General features: G+C 33.5%; 1 protein-coding gene across 1 annotated transcript in view; it reads left to right on the plus strand.

The window, feature by feature from the left end:
* Positions 1–18,879, plus strand: part of RBM46 (RNA binding motif protein 46) — a 30,894-nt gene extending 12,015 nt beyond the window's left edge. Inside the window, exon 4 of the mRNA XM_046655616.1 lies at positions 18,680–18,879. Coding sequence (XP_046511572.1) covers positions 18,680–18,879 — 200 coding nt within the window. The remainder of the gene's footprint in view (positions 1–18,679) is intronic.
* The last annotated feature ends 4,883 nt before the right edge of the window (positions 18,880–23,762 follow it).

Here is a 23,762-nt window from a genome sequence, read left to right on the forward strand (position 1 = left end):
GGTAAGAACTTGAATTATTTTGTCAAAACCAGAATTATGACTCATTCTACTCTGGAGATTTCTCAAATTATTATAATTCAGGGCAAAATAGGAAAGTTATGTAATATCCAGACCAAATAATTTTATTCTGCTTACACTATAGCTGGAATGTTTTGTTTGCTTTTGGGCACCAGAGTTTATCGAAACTTTGACAACTAGGGAGGACTTGGAAACTCTGTAGTAGGAAGGACAGCGAGCAACTGAAGTATTTGGGACTGCATTCTGTAAATGCTAGTATTGACAGGGGGAGCATGATTGCTGTCTTCACGTGTTTGAAGAGTTGGCATATGGAAGAAAGAGTTTAATATGAAGCTCCAGGGGTTGGAATTAAGTCTAATAGAAGGAAGTTTCAGGCAGATAGATTATGATGTAATATAAACCAGAACCATGTAAGCTTTTGAACTACTAAAAGCTCTGAATTCCTCAGTTAAAAAAGAAAAAACCTGTAATTTTTTTATATTTATTATTAATCTGTTTATGTTAAATAAATGTATGGGGGAAGGAAAGATTGTTTACTAGACTATTGTAACTCAGAATTATCTGCCTTAGCAACACTTGGAATATATTAACCTTGCTAATTTAAGCCCTCTAAAAAATTTCCTTTTGCAAACTTTAAGAAAGTTTGTTTTTGGCGTCCTTACTCTGCTCATATGAATAACCCTTTCGTTTATCATTATTCACTCCTCTCGACTTTTCCTTCTCATTTTCAGTTGTTAACTGGCAGCTGGCTGATTGTTCATATGTGTGTTCATTCAACAAAAGCTTATCGAACACTGTGCTTTGTTTAAAGTCCTGAGGATCACTGTAGTGAGTCAGACACAGTTGCTGCCTTCATGGAGTTTACATTCTATTGAGGGAGACTGCTATTCAGTTACAGTTCTGATAGATGCTCTGAGGAAGTTCAGGTGTTAGGAGGAGGTTTAATTGGATGACCTCACTAATCTGAGATGACGGTCAGGAAATAGTATATTGCTTTTTAGAAAGAATTCCAGCAAAAGGAAATTCAGTACTTTAAGTTTAGTATAGGAGGTAAACAGAATAAAAGAGCATGACTTTGCGAGCCAGATTTCCTGGTTCACATCTCAGCTTTGTTACACATGTGGAAAAGCTACCTTAACCTCTCTACTTCAGTTTCCTCATCTGTAAATTGGGAATGTTAACAGTATTTATTTCATAGGGTAATTGTATATATTAAATGAATTAAAATTGTAAAGGGCCTGCGACAGTGCCTCTTGTATATTAAAATGTCATGTAAGTATTGAAAAATAATATCTATTCAGAAAACAAATCCAAGACGACAGTTTCCAATCATTTGTAATAATAATTATTATTAGTAATAATAACAGTTAAGATTCTTTGAGCACTTACTGTATGGTAGGTACTATGCTAAATGACTTTACAGCATATATTTTTCTGACAGTTCTTTGAGGTAGATATTGTTTTAATGTCTGCACTTTTTTTTAACAAATGAAGAAACTGTGGGGCTTTAGTAGATTAAATAATTTGCCCAGGAACCCCAGTTAGCTAAGAGGCTGTGCCCTTAACTGCTATTCTTTGTAACTTCTCATGATTCCAGTAAAAACTTACCTTTGTCTAATGTTAAACATTGATAACAGACTGTGAACTTGTGGAATATTATTGGCAAGTTATTCTTCTAAAAATTAAAATATAGTGAGACAGGCTTTTGTTCCCTGCTTTACCTCCTTTTCAGAGACAGTTTTATCTTCACCAGTCCTACAAGCTTGTATACCAGACTACGCCAGTGTAGTGTGGACCCAGTACATCTGATGGAATCCTAAATGAATCATTCTAAGTTACAAAGATCTTCTGAACATATTTTGTTTACAAGGTAGCTTTGGGATTTTTAAGTTTGCCCTAGGATAAGCATTGCCAACTGTTGGCAGATGTGTTAACGTGGGTGGCAGATAATATGTGTTTTTTCCTCCTTCAGATGCTAGGCAGAAGTTCAAAAAGGCAAAGTTTGTATATATCTATTTCATGGTCACTTTTTTCTTGGTACACTCATTTTGCTTTCTGATTATACTTAAAACATGTCAACACATAATTCAACCATTTAATTTATCATTCCAATTATGGCTAATTGTGCTTTTTCATTGTTATTTCCTCTCTCAGGAACCTACACTGCCTTGCTATGGTAGAATAATCAAGTCCTCTGAGCTCCACATTCTCCTGTTGAGAGTGCTCCATTGTTTGGCCCCATCTTATCTAATCATAGATACCTCTTGCTTTGATCATATGAACTTGCCGTGCTCATTGGTATTTCCAGGCTTTTCCTAGTGCTGCTCACTCTGCTTGGAATATTCTCTACCTACTCTCATCTACTTAATCTCTTAAATTAAGGTTTTCTTGGACATAGTAATTGAGAATGACTTGTTCTTTATAATATTACTCAACAATTTAGTAAGTTTTGTATTACTGTTTATTTACTATTATGAAATTTTTGATCTACCAGGATTATAAAGCCAAGCGACTTTGTACACATATGGTTTCTTTTATTGTTGTTGTTATGTCCTGCATTATATAAATCAGTGCTGTCTCCTCCTTTGGTACTTAGAACGTAGTGCATTTCAAATAAGTGAAAGTAATCTACATGCTGTAAGGTTAAAAGATAAAGATTCTGAGGAAAGATAAATTTTGGCTGTGCTTTGAGCAGAAAGAAGAAAGGATTGGACAAGAAATATCTAAGATATGGAGTTGGTAGGTACAGACAGAACAATTAAATTATGAATGGTGGTTAACAGGGTGATATATATCTATATTTTACTGAAGTAGAAATGATCAGTATATATTTCTTAATATGCTGATGAAACAAGTGTTTATTCAAAATAATGAAACCCTTGAAATACAGACTGAATCATATGGATTATTTTATTTTGAATATGTATGTCTTATATGTGTGTGTATATATATATATATATATACATGAAATTTGGATAGTAGAAAAATAAGAGATTATGGTTGTAGTAGTATAGAATATAATGGATCATATTATATACAATTTTATAATTTTTTGACCATTATGATAGCTGTTTAAGTTCATCACATAAGCCACAGTTATATTTAGTGCCGTCTATAACATTTGTTAAGACTTCACAAATGGAAAAGAATTGGCAGTAGATTATTGTATGTTATTTCTAAATTTACTTTTCACTAGTATTGCATTTCTTCTTCATTCTTCTACACAGGTATAGACTGAGAAGATGACTTTCTTCCTTTCAGTTTATTTTCTAAAGGCAGGAAAAACCCTGGAAATTCAGGATGCTAAGATGGTAGTCTTTGGAATATACTGGAATCCTATGCATTCATTTTCTGTTTTCAAAAAAAGAAATAGTATGAAATACTTGAAAGTGTGAAAAAGTTTTTTATCTTTCATACTAATTACTTTAAAATTTTTATGGAATTCTGTTTTGAACTGCAAACCAGTAAAATCTTCTTGAAAGATACGCAATATGCTTATACAATTAATTTTAAGTGACTTTTAAAACTTTTCATCACATCTTTGTGGAAAAGTCATATATCTACTACTGTTATGTCTTAATTAATACAATGAAAATTAGTATCCTAATTAGTGGAATTTTACCCAGTTTATCTTTCTTGTGGCTCTTATTCCTACATAACTGAAAAGTAAAAATAACACGTATAATGATTCCAATCATTCAATGTTTCCAAGAAAACGAGATCCTGTCTCTGATCTTTGAAGTTTAATGTATCCTATTCTTATTCTTGATGTTTCGAGGTGCCTTTTCTTTTCCCTAGTCTCTTTCTTGTGTCTTGATTACTGAATAATCCTCTTTGAAATAATTTCTCAGAATATATTTATTAACAATCAGGGCTTTTTTAAAGGAATGACAGTAATAAATGGCAAATTAAACTGGACTAAAGCGCCAGTAGTAACCTTGTATTTGACATTAAATTGAGGTTTTACTGATATTTTTAAATTTTGCTTTGAGGATCATCACCATCTCTTCTATATAATAATCTAAATGTGATTGTTCTAGATCAATAATTTCAATCCCAGAGTTTTTTCTGTTAAATTTGATTTCTTTCAAATTAAAGATGAACAAAAAGCTAATTCTAAAAACTCCAGGTGGTAGTAAATGAAGGCATTGTAGACGGAAAACTGGTTCCATGTTTAATAGTAGTTCTATTTAGCATCTCTACTAAAAAATGGCCATTATAGTTTTTAAATTACTCTGAATCATTTTTGTATGTTATCCTGTTTGGATAGTAACTTTATTATAATCAGTGGTTTTATTTTTTATCATAAATGATCAACTTCTCATTTATGTATATCACTATGGTAGCTGTTATTGTTCCCCCTTTTTTTAACTTCTTATTACATTACATACAAATGGAAAAGTGTATAAATCATGACTGTGGGCTTTGTACATTACCACAGAGGGACTGCATCTGTGTAACCACCAGGTGAATACATAAAATATCAATACCTCTGAGGGCTTTTTTGTACCTTCCACCCGATACTAACCTTTCTCTTCCCAAAAGAAGCCACCTTTCTGACTTCTTCTGTTTTTTGAAATTTATACAACATTGTCTGGCTTCTTTGAACATTGTGTTTATGGGATTGATCCATTGTTGCATGTAGAGGTACTTTTCATTCACTCTCGTTGATGTAAGTATTCTGTTGAAATGATATAATATATTTGCTGTTTCTATTGTGGATAGAAATTGGAGGTGCTTTCAGTTTGGGCTCTTTGAATAATGATACTGTGAAGATTCTTGTACATGTTTTTCTGGGTGTTCATTTGCATGCATTTCTGTTGAATACGTAGGAGTAAAAGTGGTGGTTCATACTTTTAAAACTTGAGTAGATAATGCCAAATAGTTTTCCAAAGTAATTATACAAATTTACACTTTACTAGCAGTATCCGGGCTTCAGTTCCATATTCCTGCCAACACTTCGGTATTATCAGCCTTTTAAAATTTTGAACATTCTAGTAGGTAGAATGTTGCAATCCCATTGAGATGATAACTTGTACAGCACTGTTTATAATGATATGGAGCATATTTAATAGGTTTATAGGGCATTAAGTTATCCTCTTGATGAAGTCTTGTTTTAAGTCTCTTGTCCTTTTATTGTATTGAGTTCTGTTTTTTTCTTTATTACTTAAGATACAAACCCTTTGTTGGCTATATATTTTGCAAATACCTTTTCCTCTGTGTTGCTTACTTTTCTACTATCTTCATGATACACTTTGAAAAAAACAGAAGTTCTTAATTTTAGTCTAGTTAAACTTATCAGTTTTTTAAAGTTAGTACTGTTTGTGTCCTGCTTAAGAAATTTTTGCATACCTTGAGGTCATGAAACATTCCCCTGTGTTTTCTTTTAAATTTAGTGAAGGTGTGAAATATATGTCAAAGCTTTTTTTTCCTACCCCAAATATAGATAATCATTTACCCAGCACCATTTATTGAAAAGACTACCCTTTTCCCGTGGCTCTACAGTGCCACTTTTAGCATAAATCAAGTATATATATATATATGTGTGTGTGTGTGTGTACATACATGCACACCTATCTACATATGTACATACCTTATTCTGGGTTCTCTTTCTATTCCATTGATCTATTTTATTACATTGTCTTCATTATATAACTTTATGAAAAGTCTTAATATTTGGTAGAAAATATCTCCACTTTTTTTCTTTTTCACAGTTATCTTGGCTCTTCTCAACCCTTATATTTCCATATGAATTTTAGGGTCAGAGTGTACATTTATACCAAAAAATATCCTACTGAGAATTTGATTGGAATTGAATTGAACCTGTAGATCAGTTTGCTAAGAAGTGGCATATTTATAGTATTGGGCCTTCTGATCCATGAACATTATAGATCTCTCTGTTTATTTAGGCTTTCTTTAATTTCCCTAAACATTCAGTAGTTTACTGTGTAAATATCTCTTCCAACTTTCATTAGATTTATTTGTAGGTATTTAGTGTTTTTCAATGCCATTGTAAAAAGTACCTTTTAATTCTAATTTCTAATTGTTCCTGTTTATATAAATATGATTTTTTAGTATATTGAATAAAACTACTTACTTGATTCTAATGGTTTGACTCTATTTTAAATTTTTTACATACACAGTCGTGTCAACTGCAAATGATGAACTTTTTTCTTCCTTTCTATCCTTATACTTTTCTTTTTTTTCTTGCCTTATCGCACTGGCTAGAACCGCTTGTCCAGCATTGAATACAAATGATGATAGAAGGCATCCTTGTAAACTTTCAATATTTCTCCATTAAGGTATGATGTTTGTTGTAGCTTTTATTATAGAGCCCCATTATCACATTAAGGATATTCCCTTCTATTCTTAGTTTGCTAAGAGCTTTTATCATGAGTATGTGATGAGTTTTATCAAATGCTTTTGTGCATCTATTTAGATAATTATATCATTTTTATTTTTTTTTAATAGGGTAGATTGCACTGATTGATGTTTGAATGTGACATCAACCTTGTTTTTCTGAAATAAACCCAATTTGGTCATGGTGCATTATTCTTTTTATGTATTGCTAAATTTGTTTTTGCTATTTTCTTTAGGATTTTTACATCTGAAATTGGTCCATACTTTTCCTCATAAGAACAATTGGGAAGTTTTTTGTTTTACTGTACTATGGAAGTCTTTGTATAGGATTGGTGTTATATATTTTTTGAGTATGTGGACTATCATTTAAGAAGCCATCTTAGTTTAAAGTTTTTACCCTTTCTTTTAGTACAGTATGTGCATTTTCAGGCTACCAATTTTCCTTTTAAGTATAGTTATAGCTAACACATACGTTTTGATGTATCTTATTTTTTATTTATTTTTGAGGAAGATTAGCCCTGTGCTAACATCCTTTGCAGTCCTCTTTTTGCTGAGAAAGATTGGCCCTGAGCTAACATCCATGCCCACCTTCCCCTATTTTATATGTGGGATGCCTGCCACAGCATGGCTTGATAAGCGGTGTGTAGGTCTGCACCCGGGATCTGAACCAGTGAACCCCGGCTGAGCATGTGAACTTAACTGCTATGCCACCAGGCAGGCCCCTGATGTATTTTATCATTTATTTCAAAATATGTTCTGTTTTGATTTCTTCTTGACTATGAGTATAAATTTCTAAACATATGGAGATTTTTGTAGTTATATTTTTGTTTTTTATTTTACTATGATCAGAAAGGATATTATGTATCATTTCAGTCATTTATTTTTTGTTTTTGTTTTAACAGGCAAATTTTCTTCTGCTTCTCCTTTTTTTTTTGGGGGGGGGGTGAGGAAGATTGGCCCTGAGCTAACATCTGTTGTCAATCATCTTTTATTTTTTTTCTCTCCAAAGCCCCAGTACAGGCTTGTGTATCCTAGTTGCAAGTCATTCTAGTTCCTCTATGTGGGATGCTGCCACAGCATGGCTTGATGAGCAGCATGTAGGTCCGTGCCGTGCCCAGGATCCAACCCAGTGAACCCTGGGCCAATGAAGCCGAGTGTGCAAACTTAACCACTTGGCCTCAGGGCCGGCCACATGTCTTTTGTTTTTTTAATGACCGCTTAAAGTAAATATTTCATGCCTGCTTAAAAAGAATGTGTTTGCAGTTGTTAATTGTAGTTTATTAGTTTGCTAGGGTTGCTGTGGCCAAGTACTGCAATCTGGGTGTTTTAAGCAACAGAAATTTCTTCTTCCACAGTTCTGGACACTAGAAGTCAGAAATCAAGGTATTGACAGGGCCATGTTCCCTCTGAGGCTGGTAGGGGAGAATTTCCTTGCCTCCTTTAGCTTTTAGTGTTTGCCAAGCAATCCTTGAGTTCATTGGCTTGTAGATACATTATTCCTATCTCTGCCTGTCTTGTAATATGGTCATCTTCTCCCTGTGTGTATCTGTGTTTTAACATGGTAGTCTCTCTGTATTCTGTATTCTACTCTTTTAAGGAAACCAATCAGATTAGATTAAGGGTCCTCCCTACTCCAGTATGAGCTCATCTTAACTAATTTCATTTACAATGATGCTCTTTCCAAATAAGGTCACATTCTGAGGTACTAGGGGTTAGGATTTCAACATATCTTTTTGGGGCACACAATTCAACTCATATATCTCAATTAGGTCAAGTTTGTTAATCATATTTAAATTTCTTTACCTTTCATGATTTTTGGTCTGCGTATTCTGTTACTTACTGAGAGGGTTATGAAAATCACCCACCATGATTTTAGATTTATCTTTTCCTCCTTTTGGTTCTATCACTTTTTGCTTTTACATATATTTTGAGGTTCTGTATTAGGTGCATAGAAATCTAGAATTGTTATACTTTTCTGATGAAGTGTGCCTTTTATCATTATCCTTCTCTATCATGCTTTCTTGCCTTAACGTGGACTTCCTCTGATATTAACATAGACTTAGATACTTTCTTGTGGCTAAAGTTTGCCTGTTATATATTTTTTCCATTTTTTTTACCTTTTATTTTTCCTGTATCTTAGCCTTAAGATGAGCTCAATATATAGCTAAATTTTGTTGTTGTTTTTGCTGTTTGTTTTTGTTGAAAGTCTATCCTTTGATTGTTTGATCAGCTTGCATTTAAAAATGTACTTACTGATATGCTTGGAATTAAGTCTTTCATCCTGCCGTTAGCTTTCTATTCCTTGTTTTATTTCCCTTTTCTCACCTTCTTTAGATAATTTTGTTGTTGTTGTTTGTTTTCTGAGGAAGGTTTGCCCTGAGCTAACATCTGTGCCAAGCTTCCTCTATTTTGTATGTGGGTCACTGCCTCAGCATGCCTGCCAATGAGTGGTGTAGGTCCACACCCAGGAACTGAACCTGGGCTACTGAAGCGGAGCATGCTGAACTTAACTACTAGGCCACAGGGCTGGCCCTCGATAATGTTTTTTGCCCTTTTTTTCTCTTCTCCTTTTAACTGTATTAGTCATAGAGTCTTTACTGTTCTTTCACTGATTACCCTGAGGACTCCAACGTGCATTCTTAACTTACTGAAGTCTAATATTTCTTAGTGCTTTTGTCACGTTCCAGACAACGAAGGACCTCGGTACACTTTAACGTCTTTCTTTCTTCTTGTAATTTGTATAGTGTCTTGGTATTTCCGTATGTTTTAAATCTATGTATTTTAACCCCTACATACCTAATTATGATAGTTTTTGGTTAATATACATTTGTATTCATTTAGCATTTACATATTTATCATTTCCTTTGCTCTTCATTTCCTCGTACATCTCCAAGCTTCTACTATAATTGTTTCTTTATTCTACCCAAAGAACATTCATTTATGTTTCCTTTGGTGTGGATATGCTTGTGACAAATTCCCTCAGTTTTGTTTGACTGAATATGTTTTTAATTCACTTGCCTTTTGAAAGGGTGTTTTTACTGGATCAGCAGTTATTTTCCTTTAGCCCTTTGGAGTTATAATTCTACTCGCTGTCTTTTGGATTCCATTGTTTCTGGTGAGAAGTCAACTGTAATTTACTCATTACTCCTTTGAACCTAAACCTTTTTTTTCCCTTCTGGCTACTTTTAATATTTTTTTATTTGCGATTTTCAGAAGTGTTTCTATAATGGACTTATGTGTAGTTTTCTTAGTTTTTATCTTAATTGAGACTTCCCCCACTTCCTTTTTTTTTTTGAGGAAGATTAGCCTTGAGCTAACATCTGCTGCCAATCCTCCTCTTTTTGTTGAGGAAGAGTGGCTCTGAGGTAACATCCGTGCCCATCTTCCTCTAGTTTATATGTGGGATGCCTACCACAGCATGACTTGCCAAGCAGTGCCATGTCCGCACCCGGGTCCAAACTGGCGAACCCGGGGCCGTCAAAGTGGAATGTGCGAACTTAACTGCTGTGCCACTGGCCTGGCCCCTCATCACTTCTAAAATCTATGGATCAATGCTTTTCACTTGTTTTAGAAAGTTCTAAGTTATGCTGTTCTCAAGTATTGCTTTTGTTATTTTCTCTCTCCTTTTTGTATGGTACTTCAATTACACATGTGTTAGACCTCTGTAGTGTGTCCCATATATCTATTCTTTCTGTATTTTCCATTCTTTTGTATGGTCAGTCTGCATATTTTCTTCAGACCTATCTTTTGGTTCATGAATTCTTTTTCTATCTGTCTAACATGCTGATAAAACCATTAATTTGGATTTACTTCTCAGTTCTAGAATTATATTTCCTTTTTATGATTTTCATTTTTCCTCCAGAAGTTTCAATCTTTTATTTGCTTGAGTAGATTAAGCATAGTTATGTTAATATACAGTTCTGAAAGTTTTATCTAAATTTCACGTAGATCTGTTACTGTTGACTGTTGCTTCTCTTGGCTTTAGGTCACATTGTTTTATCTCTTTGTATGACTTGGTTATTTTTTATTGAATGCCTGATATTGTGTATGAAAAATTGTAGAGATAATTTGAAAGCTAGCATGCTGTTATCTTTATTCAGAGAGGATTTATTTTTGCTTCAGAAAGGTGGTCAAGGGACTGGCAATCCCAGAGTGCCTTAATCCAGGCAGGGATTGAGAAGGTTTGAAGTTGTTTAGTCTCCATTAAAGTTGGTCTACTTCTAGTTCAGTTTTACTCAAGGTTTCATTCAGGCATGCCTCATCAGTATCTCCTTAGCTCCAGTTTTTGTCCTATCCTCTGAAATTGGTCTGTCTCTTGTTATCTTCCTTACCTCTCAGATCTGTCTTCAGAATTGGCCAGTCTTTCTAGGGGAAATGCACCTCCAAAAGATATGCACACCTCTTTGGATTTCCTTCTTGTCGAAGATCATGGTCCAATAATTCTTCACTATCTTGGTCATTCTCAGTGCTTTCAGATATATATTTTTGCTTTGAATAATTATCTACCTTTTCTAGTTCTCACCAGGAGGGTTGATTAAAGTTAGCTATTTCATCATGCAAAAATTAGAAAATGTTGTCACTGTTTTTTTCTTTTTTTATTGAGTTATATAATCTTTAAGACGCCTATTTAAAAATCTCTACTTTCATGTAGATCAAACATTTTTCATTTTGGTCATACTTTTATGCACAGTTTCTTAGCATAGAGTTGAGTATACATCCCTACCAGCAAGCTTTAACGTATATAAAGAGATATCCACTAAAAACGGATGGATATCCAAAGTTGTACTACATATGGTTAAATTAGGCTTCAAGTAGATGAAGTTTAGGTGTTAATAATCAAAATGTTTTTTAAGCTTAGTATTATTTTGGCCATCTATCTCTTTTTAAGACAGAAGGAAAAGATATTGATATTTTTCAAATTCACTTAGATTCTTTGGCTATCCACTTATCAAAAATTGGGCAATCTCGTTTGTTTTAAAAATTCTTTATTAGTAGAGTAGTACTTCTAAGAAAAAACCCAACTAATAAGAAATTAATTTGTATAGAAGGTATGGTTTTTTTCCTGATAATGTATTAACTCGTTATTTTCAATAAAATATCAAAATACTTTTCTCTTTGTTCATCTTTGCAGAAATTCAGAAATGATAACTATTTGTCACTTGTTTCTTTCTCTCTAAATTTGTTTTCCTATTTATTGATCAAAAGGTTTTTCACTAAAGTTATCAAGGATTCCATGCACTTCCAAGATAGGGATAACATTAAAGACTCAATTCTTTTCTGTCTTCACTGCTTACAGACAGGGAACACAATCTCTTCAGCCTGGACCTATGTAGAAGAATTTGGAGAAAATAAGCAGGTAAGAAAAAGTCTCTTAGGAATATTAAGTAATACGTTTAGTTTTCAAGAAGCTAGTTATAGATTACTATTCTTAGAGTTATAAAAAGCAATATCTAAAATTGTCCAATGAAACCTTGCAAAGTATTTTGATTATTACAACTTTATTAATTATAGACTCATTAAGCAGTTTTAAAAAGTTAAACTGATTTCCTTATTTCAGGTCTTCTCAAAACTTTTCATATGCTAGTGTACATTGTGAACTACCAAGATGGTAAACAGTGTTTTAAAGTAGATGTAGTTGGAGTATGTTATATGTAGATCATCCATCATTTCTCAGATTTATCTGAAAATAGAACACGGATTTTTTTTCAATCTTATAAACCAAAATTATTATTGATACAATTTAGAATAAAAGTTACGTGTGTTAGGATTTACTGTTTTTCCAACATAGTAGTGAGAAGGATAAGTTTTAGTAGGAAGTTAAAGGTAGTTTATATTTTGAGTGAAGATTATTACTCTCTAAACTCCTTTTTACACGTAGAGGCAAATGGAGTGTTGTAGTTCCCTGGATAATGATCCGTGTACTAGTTCTGTGTTCTTGAATCAGTCTCTTCACCTTTCTGTGCCTCAATTTCCTCATTGTTAAAAAGGAAAATAATAGTACTTATCTTGTAGGGCTGTTATAAGGATTAAATAGTTCTGATCTTGTATAGTTATTTTTGGCACTTAGTAAGTGCTCGATAAATATTAGCTGTCATTAATATAACTCATACTTCAGACACAAACACATTTATTATGCTTGAGACATAACTTTATTTTTATAGATCTTAATCTTAGCATAAATATTCAAATACATGATGCTATTCTTAGAACTACCTTTTCCTACAAGTTTTTAAAGTTCAGATTTTGAATTATAAGGACTAATTTTACTGATAGAAATGAAACTTGAAAAGAGTTGATATCTTTTCTAAGCCTTTTATTTTCTATTCACTTTTACCCGGATAGTTTTTCTAGTGAGCTACAATTTTTGAGCTATCCTGAAGCCTAGATTGTTACAGCTTAGATAATAATATTCCCCTTTATAGGCTGCTGTTCTATTACTCTCTTTCCGAATGGTTTAGAAACTAGCATTTAAAGGAATTTGGCATAATTAATCTCAATACAAAGGTAGCAAACTGGAAGCTCTAGATATGGTTCGTTTGGACTCCTCAGTTTTTTCAAAGGAAAGCAACTAGGCTGACTTTCAGTCCAAATAGCTAGACGCCTATTGTTTTACGTTTGGTCCTCTTGGAGTTCTTTTTTCCTTTGTTTCATCTTGGCTTCTGAAGGGATTTGAATTTGTAATCGTTGTGTTTAACGTACTTCAAAACTTGTTCTGTTTTGTTTTTAATGTTTTCTTATTTTACGTATTATCCCCATTGAAAGTTCTTCCCAAACTGATTTTCAGGATTGTTCAGGGAAGTAACTGCTGCTAAGGTCAAACCAGTTTGGGGAAAAGTGTACTATATACTCCCTTTGGAAAATCCTAATGCCTTTGACATATTGAATAATTGTAGTAGCTTACCTGTTTAACTGTTAAACCCATCTTTCCTAAATTTTTCCTAAGATTTTTGTAGCTGAGGGATTCTTATTTTGAGGTACTTGAATTGTATGAGACGTAGTTTGGGAAACACTGAAACTAACCCGAAGAAACACTTGGGTGTTGTTTATGACTTTATTGAAGTACAATTGAAGTACAATAAATGCACATATTTAAAGTATACACTTTGGTCCGTTTTGGTTTATGTATACATCTGTGAAATGACACCACAGTCAAGAAAACAAACATTTCCATCACTCCTAATGTAATTCATTCCTCCTACCCTCTTTTCCAGGCAACCACTGATCTCATTGCAGTCACTATAGGTTAGTTTGCATTTTCTAGAATTTCAAACTCTTGTTTTTGAAGGTTTAAATTATAATCTTTAGATAATTTAGAATAAATAGCTGGAGTTTCTTAAAAATGAAAGTACAGATATCTGACAGATTATGTGTTTATGATAATTGTTATACACTATCAAAATTTCATAGTAAGACTTTAAACCCAAATCACTCCTTAAAAATTATATGTGAAAACGTATTGTAAATTAAATAATTTAATTAAAAACAAAAGAAAAATTAGTGGTTGCTGGGGCTGGGGGGAGAAGAAATGGAGAGTGACTGCTATTAGGTACAGGGTTTCTGTTTAGAGTGATAAAAATATTCTGGATAGGAGTGTTGGTTGCACAGGCTTTGTGAATATACTAAAACCCACTGAATTGTACACTTAAAAAGGTGCACTAAAAAGAGGGTGGTGGGACCAGCCCTGTGGCCTAGTGGTTAACTTCGGCAAGCTGCACTTTGGCTGTCCAGGTTCCGGTCCCGGGTTGAGACCTGCACTGCTTGTCGGTGACCATGCTCTGGTGGTGACCCACGTACAAAATAGAGGAAGTTTGAAGGCACAGATATTAGCTCAGGGTGAATCCTTCTCAAGCAAAAAGAGGAAGATTGACAACAGATGTTAGCTCAGGGAGAATTTTCCTCAGCAAAAAAAACAAAACAAAAAACAACTGGAGGATGAATGTGAAGATAGAACTCACATAGCTAAAGAAGAAAAAACCAATTATCAGTAATGTACTTTTGGAAAATTCATTTAAAGAGTGTCTGGTCAGAAACAGACAACAAAAAAGATAGCCAAAGTTAATATGAGAAAACACTTTCACTGAACTCACTTCAAAGTCTCTATTAAGTGCTTCCTTCCTCTTTATATGAAGCAGAAAAGCTGCTAGAGAATCTGTGTTGTTTGGCCAAGATGTGTAAGAGAATTAGAAACAAAAAGAACGAGACACAAATAGAGTAAATCAATATATACCCATTGCTTAGATTTTCACAGAGAAACATATTGGTGGCATTCATCTCTTGTGTTGGACAGAGAAAGGTAGTAACCAAATTATAATCACTCCAGAAGCAGGACTGACAAGCAGGTGGTGAAGATGCTACCAGTTTCTGCACTTGCTCCCGGTCAGATGTGGTGCAACAGTGATTAACTCACTCACTTTTCTGCTTAGTCATGAGTAAGACACAGCTTCAGAACCCTTTAGAATCCAGGGTCCTTGTAGCCATTACTGCTTGATTAGAATTGGCACTTCAGGTTAAGCCTGTTTGCTAGTCTTTATATAGATCAAAGTTATTCAATGAAATGTTTGTATTCATTCAGGATATGAATGTGAAATTGTAGAGAATTTGATCAAAATGCTGTCTCTAATAATTTATTAGAGCAAGTTATTTTCACAGTTTTTGTTTTTTTGAAAAAGGGCCTTTTCTTCAAATGAAATATTACATAAAAGTTTAACATATAAAACAAGGGCATGCAGAGCCGTGTGGTTGAAAAGGGAAGTGTGGGGGTGGTAGGTGCAGGCAGAAGCCGGGGGGCTTAGAGCACCATCTGTTTGATTTCTGTCACCCTGCTCACAGCAGCCTCTTCAGGCACTTTCTCTCAACCCACTGTTGAGAAGAAGATAGCAAGAGTGAAAAAGCTGGATCAAGCAGAAGTAATACTTCCCTAGGAATTAGGAAGCCTAATTTTTAACTTGTTCTTTCTCTCTTTAACTGTGGGAATATGAAACAGTCACTAATCAACCATCTTTTGTCTGTGTAATTCTTCAATGAGAGGTGGTTTGAATTAGGGACTTCTGAGGACTCAACTTGTTCCTGGTTTATGATTTTTGAATTTGATTACTCAAAACTTTATTAATATCAGTGATAAAAAGGTGAAACCGATAAAAATGAAGCAAAAGGCTTGAATGGATACTTTACTAAAGATGTTCAAATGGGCACTAAACACATTATTAGTCATAAGGGAAGTCCAAATTAAAACGCAAATGGGATACCATTTCAGATCGCTGAAATAGCTATGATTAAAAACACTAGCAATACCAAATGTTGGTGAGGATGTGGAGCAACTGGAGCTCTCGTATTTTACTGGAGTGAGTGTAAAATGGTCATATTGGAGCATTGTCCAGCAGTATCTGTCTGCCTACGACCCAGCAATGCCACTCCTAGTTATTTACCCAAAAGAAATGAAAACCTGTATCCACAAAAAGACTTTGAATAAGAATTTTCCTAATGGCTTTTTCATAATAGTCAAAATTTAGAAACAACCCAAATATCTATCAACAGGTGAATGGATAAAGAAATTGTGTATATTCATATAATGGCTTACTAAGCAATAAAAAGGAACAAACAACTGATATACACAACATGAATGAATCTTAGAAATAATATTGACAGAAAGAAGGTAGACGTAAATACTTTAAAAAATACATTTTATAAGAAGTCCAAAAGTAGGCAAAACTAAGCTGTAGTGATAGAAATCAGAGAATAGTTGCCTCCAACAAAAGGGCTGTTGCCTGGAAAGGAACACAGTGAACTTCTGGATTGATGGCTATGTTTTATATCTTGTTTTGGGTGTTGGTTACATGGATTTGTACAATTATCAAAACTCATTGAAATGAACACAAAGGACGTATGCATTTTATTGTGTGTAAATTGTACCTCAATTTAAAAGATGTTAATACAGTTGAATAATTCTCAGTGTAAAACTTAAACTCTGAAATTGGCTCTGTATCATTGCCTTGAGAAGGGGAAAGGGGAGTCCATATCCCAGTCTGAGGCAGAAACATTAGGATTGAAGAGCTAAGGGTGTTCATTGAGAAGAAAAACCAGGGTGGGCAAGTAAGTATAGGCTAGGAATTTTAACTAATTTATTGATTTGTTAACTTCATAAAAATCAGTGATGTTTTCTGATTGTTTTCTATGATATATAAATTGTATGTTAGATCTAAGGAAAACAGATTGATCTAGGTTTATCCAACTAGTTATTATATTGAATTTTCTAATCACCCAGATGCTTTTCTGAATATATTTAGATTCTTGGAGTGTAACAAAATTTAATTTTGAAATGCTTTGTAAAATCTTATAAACATCTGAAGCTTCTCATTTCTAATCTTTGTAGTATTTGAGGGAAATTTTTTTCAGCTTTTAATTTTGTATTTTAATTTAGTCTCTTTAAAAATGTGAGACTACATCAGTTTATTATATTTCTAAATTAAGCGTTTGCAGTAGGGAACTATCGGAAATGCAAATTTTTAGACCTAAGCACTATGCCAGTAGCCAATTGTCTGGCTATCTTCTTTGTGAAATCTTCCCCTGAAGAAATCTACTCTGTCCACATTTCATGAGTAGGCTGCATTAGCCTTTGAATGGATATAAACCCAAAGTGAGAGTGATTTCTCTGAAAACTACAGTTCCCCACCTATAGGAGTTAACTGTTTAAACGTCTGCTCTTCTAAATCGTGTTGTTTCTGACCACATTGGTAAAATCTGAAAGAGCTAGTTGTATCATAGATACATGGCTACTAAGGAATTGACTGTATTTGTGTAATAATTTTTAGGAGGAGAAAATCAAAACTTTTAAGCAATTATTTGAATTATAGGAGCACTAAAGTTTCTATTTATATTCACTACCATAACCCTTCAGGCAAAGTGGATCCTTTAAGAGAAAAAAAAATGTTCTATGATACTTGGAGTTATTCTACCCTGGATATTAGAAAAGCAAATGGTATCAAAGTAATTCCTTATCCAATTTCAAAATACTGAAAATATTTTGAACTAGATGCTTTAAAATGTATTTATGTCTTTTTGGAATCGACTGCTTTTATTGATCTTATGGTACCATTAATAAAAATAAAAAGGTTATAAAATTATTCTCATTAGAGTTTTACAATGCTAGAAATTAAACCTATATTTAACTGATTTTTATGTTTTCCATTTTTTTTCCTTAACTAGGTCCTTTCTGATGCTTGAGCTTATTCTGCAGTTGATCTCATTCCCGTTGGCTAAATATTAAGTCCCATGACAACATTAAGTTAATGTTCATGTTTAGGCTTCATTTATAGTACCAGAAAAATGAAAAAACCTTACCTGTACATTAGATGACCTAATTCCTTTTCTTCCATTCCTAGAAACACCTGAACTTTTATAAATAATCATTTTATAGTCATTGTTACACGCTTGGCTTATTCTACCCTAAAGAGCATAGTTGAGTTTTTGGAAAGTACAGGATTTACAAATTTGGTCTTTAATATTCACACACATCTATAAACATAATTAACAAAGCAAGAAATTATTGGTGCATAAGATGAATGTTTATTGTGGAACAGTAATAGTTCAGATATAAGTGGTTTAAAAAATAATTTGGTTTAATTTGGGATTTTTCTAAACTCTAAGTTGATAATGGTTTCTTGAAGTTTATTTTATAAAGATGATTCATTTTACTGTTTTATGGTACCACTAGGACTCTAATGTTAAGTTGGTGTGTTGAGTTGTATAAATGTTTGTATTCGTATTTAAATAATGAAATATTGGACCGTTAGTTTTGCAGTCCAAACAGTTAGGTTTGCATCAAACCTGGACTGGTTTGATAACATCTGCTGGTTTGATGACTAATAGTTTCAAAAAAAGAAGCAAATATGAATTCGCTGTTTTTTATTTTTTCTTCATGGATTACCCCTTAACATCAGAAACAAATTTAGAAGAAGCTTCATTGTGAAGCAAGAGAAATCAGAGGTTCTCTTTCCTTGTGATCAAAAGAAGACACAAAACAATTAATAGGTACCCAAGAAGTAGATATCCAAGAATGCATTCTAATAAAATCTCTGAAGCATTGTGTCATTGAAAGAAACATATTACTGACTGATAAAACTATCAGGATTTCCAATGCAGTGAATGCTGAAACAATCTTTTTACCAGCAATATGGTATTATCAGGATTTTGAATGTTAGAACATTATGTTAAACTGTGATTATAGTTTTAATGCTTTGTCTTTTTGAATTAAATTTGTATCCATAAAGATGTGCAGCATAATTGTTCATATATTTATTTACAGACTACAATTTCCGTCGCAGCTCAATAAATAGTCTTTCCCCTGTTAGTGCTACCCTCTCTTCTGGGACTCCCAGCGTGCTTCCTTATACTTCAAGGCCTTATTCTTATCCAAGCTATTCCTTGTCACCAGCAATATCACTTGCTAATGGCAGCCATGTTGGACAGCGATTATATATCTCCAATCAGGCCTCATTCTTCTGAAGAAAATATTGTAAACAGGAGTATGAAAGTTTCTTTGTAAGCATGCAGATTAAAATACTGTTTTATTTTGGAATCGGGTTTGCACATTTGGTTTTAAAATGATAGATATGTATTTATTTCAACATAGTAAGCAGCCACAATTCAGAATAACCTACAGTTATGGAACTTGTAAAAATGCTAAGTTTAAAAAATTACTCAGTGGTTTCTCTTGATAAAGGTATAACAAACTACTATTCTTTTTAAACTTTTGGAATTTTAAATACTTCTAATTCCTGAGTGAGCAATAGAACCCAGTAGTTTATGTTAAATTTTTGCATAATAACTTTGCTAAATAGCATTTCACAAATATTAAAGTACTTGCAGACAATGGTTACACTAGATTTGTTTACCAAGGATCACTATCTGTATTAGAGATTAGAGCAATTATATAACTAGAAGCATCTAACTATTATGTAGAAAGAAATGAAGGGCAAAAAGATTAAGATGCAGATCTTATGCATTACTAAAGAAAAAGCAATCTACCATTGTGGTCCTTGAAAATAACTATAAATATATTAGTTAATTATTTGTTATAGAAATTATAATTTTTCTGTTGATGTATTTAAAGTTTATACAGTTATGCTGAATTTGTGTTTTTGATATTCACTGTATAGTTGAGTAATGTGTTATGGTTTTTTAATGTTGAAATCATGTGTTGTTTAATTTTTGTACTTGAATTGAAATTCTTTGACATTAAATATGTGATGCTTCTAATATGCATATGTTTTATTTTTACTTATTAGCGTGTACAAAAAATTAGCTCTCACAATCACCTTGACCTTTTCTTGAGGACAATTTCCCTTACTCAGTATATAGTCATAGGCTCAGTGTCTTCATGGGACCAAAACAGAGGATATTGCAGACAGAAATTGTTGTTTTGTGAAAGAGTAACAAAAATCCTTTCCAGGGGCCAATAGAAATATTTTGTTAATGAACCCAGTGGAGTTTCCCCCTTTTACTTAGGAACAATTAATGAATCCAGGTCATTTTGACTGTTAGTTTAGTAGTGTACGTTGTAGTGAATTTCTAATGATGGTTTACATAGTTGATGGAGACAAAAGTCTTGCTGCTCTTAGGTAGCAGATGTTAACTTTGTTGATCAACTCATTGTATTGCTAAATGGGACATAGGGTTTGCATGCATAGAATATGAAATTGTTACAAATATTTCTCCTACTCACTTAAGTTTCTAGCAGAAGTTGTATGGAGAGTAAATTAGATTTTTTTCATCCTCTATTGAAGGTTCATTCCATATAACCATATGCAATACTTAACTTTCTGCTTTACTGCCTTAGGATTTTCTAATTTAAATGAGCATAGTATGCTTTACTTGACCAGCATTATTTTTTTCCCCCTGACATAACTATGTAAACTATATAGATTTTGCAGTTTAGTTACCATGACTCACAAATTCAAATCATTCCTTCAGCAAACATATACAGTAGTCCCCACTTATCCGTGGGGGATACATTCTAAGACCCCAGGGGATGCCTGAAATCGCAGATAGTATGGAACTCTATATATCTCAGATTTTTTTTGTATACATACACACCTGTGGCAAAGTTTAATTTATAAATTAGGCAGAGTAAGATATTAACAGTAACTAATAATAGAACAATTACAACATAGTATAATAGAAGTTACTTGAATGTGACCTCAAAACATCTTACTGTACCGTACTCACTCTTCTTGTGATGATGTGAGATGATAAAATGCCTACATGATAGGATGAAGTGAATTGAATGACGTAGGCATTGTGATGTAGCGTTAACCTACTATTGACCTCCTGATAATATGTCAGAAGAAGGATCTTCTGCTTCTGGCCTCAGTTGTCCATGGTAACTGAAACTTCGGAAAACACAACTGAGGATAAGGAGGCTACTAATTATTTGCTGCTTTAATTCTTACAGGATAGGCTATATAAGGCCTTTGAATCATATGAGGGCTTTCCTAGTCAGTTCATCACAAGCTAGTACTGAAAAGTCTCTTAGCTCTTTGATATTGCTCATTGGGCTGGGAAACAATTTTAAAGAGAGCCCTTTATCAAATTCTTTGTGCAAGTTTGTGCAAGGGGCTATGGCTGAGATGTAAAGTATGTCCTATTATGTAGTCATGATCCATCTTGTATAAAATTCCTCATAAGCAGAAAGATCAGAAAGGTTAGGCAGAAAGTTTAACCTTATCTCTCGTCTATAGTTTTTCTTTTACGCTGTTAGAGTTGGAAAGATTTCTCTGACTATGACTCAAAATCTAGAAGCCATAATGGAAAAGGTTGATAAGTTCAATTTGAAAAGAAAAGCCTGTGTGGTTATGTCAAAAGACAAATGATAAACTTGAACAATAATTGCACATCATTTCACAAAGGACTAATCTCTCTACTATTTCTAGATAATAATAAGCAAAAGACCATCCACTTAAGAGAAAATGGATAAAATATGAATAGGCAGATGACAGATAACCCTTAAATGTATAAAAGGATGCTTTATCTCATAATAAGAGGAATGAAAATTAAAGGTTCAGTTTTGCAGAAATACAAAGTTTGATAAACTCTTGTTAAGCCTTTAAGGAAATGAGCATTCTTATACGTTGCCAGGATTATAAATCGGTATAAGTCATGTAGAGAGCAATTTGTTAGCTATTGTCCAAAATTACAAATACTTAAATCTTTTGACCCAGGAGTCCTTTTCCTGGGATATACTTGCATGTGTGTGTGAAATGCTATATGTAAAAGGCATTCCTTGAAACGTGGTTTGTAACCCTAATACCCATCATTGGGGGACTGATTAAAATAATACATTTGTTGCTGCATACTAAGAAGTACAAAAGAGAATTAAGAGCACTCTTTATTCCTAATATAGAAAGAGATAAGTGAAAAAGAGCAAGAGTCAGAAGTATGTGTGTAATACACTATGCTGTATTTTGAGTAGGGAGGGAGAAATATTTGTATGTTTTTGTTTGCAAACAAAACTAAAACACTAAGTGATTACGAGGAAAACAGATCACACTTTAAAAGTTCCCTTTACTTCAGACACAGTGCAATGATAAGTTTATCTAAATTTTTTTCAAGTAAAAAGACATAATTGTTCTCAGAAACAAAATGAACATCCCCAGTGAACTGTAATCTGATCTGAAACACATTAGAAAAACTTAAAGCTGATCGATGTACTCAGTGACCAGAAGTTCATGGCTTTTAAGAGGGATCCAGGACAAAATAAGCCAAAGTTGTAAATGCAACTATGCAGCAGCTGTGCACTTCACCAGTTTTGACTCAGTGGGTCCAATGTATTTGAAATGTGTCACTAGTGATGTGTGCAAAGCATGTATAATCTCTGATAGGAAAAACACGGTGAAGACCTCTAAGATTTGGAACAAAGCCATCTTCTCTTAGGCAAATAATTTGCCTTCTTTTGAGAAACAGCTCCTAGCTAGTGGTTAGGCTTAATAGAGACTGACCCTCATGAATTGGGTGTTACTTGATTGCCAAATAAAGTTGAACATGTCCAGCATGTCTATCAGGTGGAAATGGTGTATGACAGTCTAGAGGACTCTTCGTGCCATGATGCCATTCCTTACTCAATCTCTCACATCAAACAGGGTTCCTAAAATCAGTTGGCTAAGGTTAATGGAAGTCACCAAAAACTAAATCTCTTTACACATGCTCTAGAAACTAAACAATAACAAAAGCAAATAAAGCCACACATGATGCACACCTTCACCATAACTGGAGAATACTACAATTTGCAAACTACCGTAAGTAATAATAAATATGGACATCAAATTCCAGAAGAGTTTTTTTTTGAGGTAAATTTTACATATAACACACTAGCTTCAGGCATACAACATGATTTGATATTTGTATATATTGTGAAATGATCACTACAATGGATCTAGTTAACATCCATCACCACATGTAGTTACAGTTTTTTTTCTTGTGATGAGAACTTTTAAGATTTATTTTCATAGTAACTTTCAAATATACAATACAATGTTATTAACTATAGTCACCATGCTGTTCATTATATCCCTTGACTTATTTTATAGCTGAAAGTTTGTATTTTTTTGATCCCTTTTTGCCCACCCTCCACCTCCCACCTCTGGCAACCGCCAATCTGTTTTATGTATCTATAACTTCAGGGTTTTTTGGTTTTTTTGGTTGTGTTTAGATTCCACATATAAGTGAGTTCATATGGTATTTGTCTTTCTCTGTTTGACTTATTTCACTTAGCATAATGCCTTCAAGGGCCATCTATGTTGTCCCAAATGGCAAGATTTCCTTCTTTTATTATGGCTGAATAATATGTCCACTGTGTGTATATATATACACCACATTTTCTTTATCCATTTCAGCCAATTATGGACACTTAGTCTACTTCTATGTCTTGGGTTCTGTGAATAATGCTACAGTGCACATGTAGGTCCGTGTATCTTTTCGAGTTAGTATTTTGATTTCCTTCACATAAATACCTAGAAGTAGAATTGCTAGATCATATGGTAGTTCTATTTTTAATTTTTTGGATAACCTCCATATTGTTTTCCATAGTGGCTGTACCAATTTACATTCCCACCAGCAGTGCACAAGGATTCCCTTTTCTTCACAGCTTCACCAACACTTGTTGTTCCTTGTCTTTTTCATAATAGCTGTTCTAACAGGTGTGAGGTGATATCTCATTGTGGTGTTGATTTGCACTTCCATAATGATTAATGATATTGAGCATCTTTTCACATATGTGTTGGCCATCTGTATGTCTTCTTTGGAAAACTGTCTATTCAAGTCCTCTGCCCATTTTTTAATCGGGTTTCTTGTTTTTATGCTATTGAGTTACAGGAGTCCTTTATATCTTCTGT

Source organism: Equus quagga, chromosome 3, assembly GCF_021613505.1.
Source record: "Equus quagga isolate Etosha38 chromosome 3, UCLA_HA_Equagga_1.0, whole genome shotgun sequence".
Lineage (NCBI taxonomy): Eukaryota > Metazoa > Chordata > Mammalia > Perissodactyla > Equidae > Equus > Equus quagga.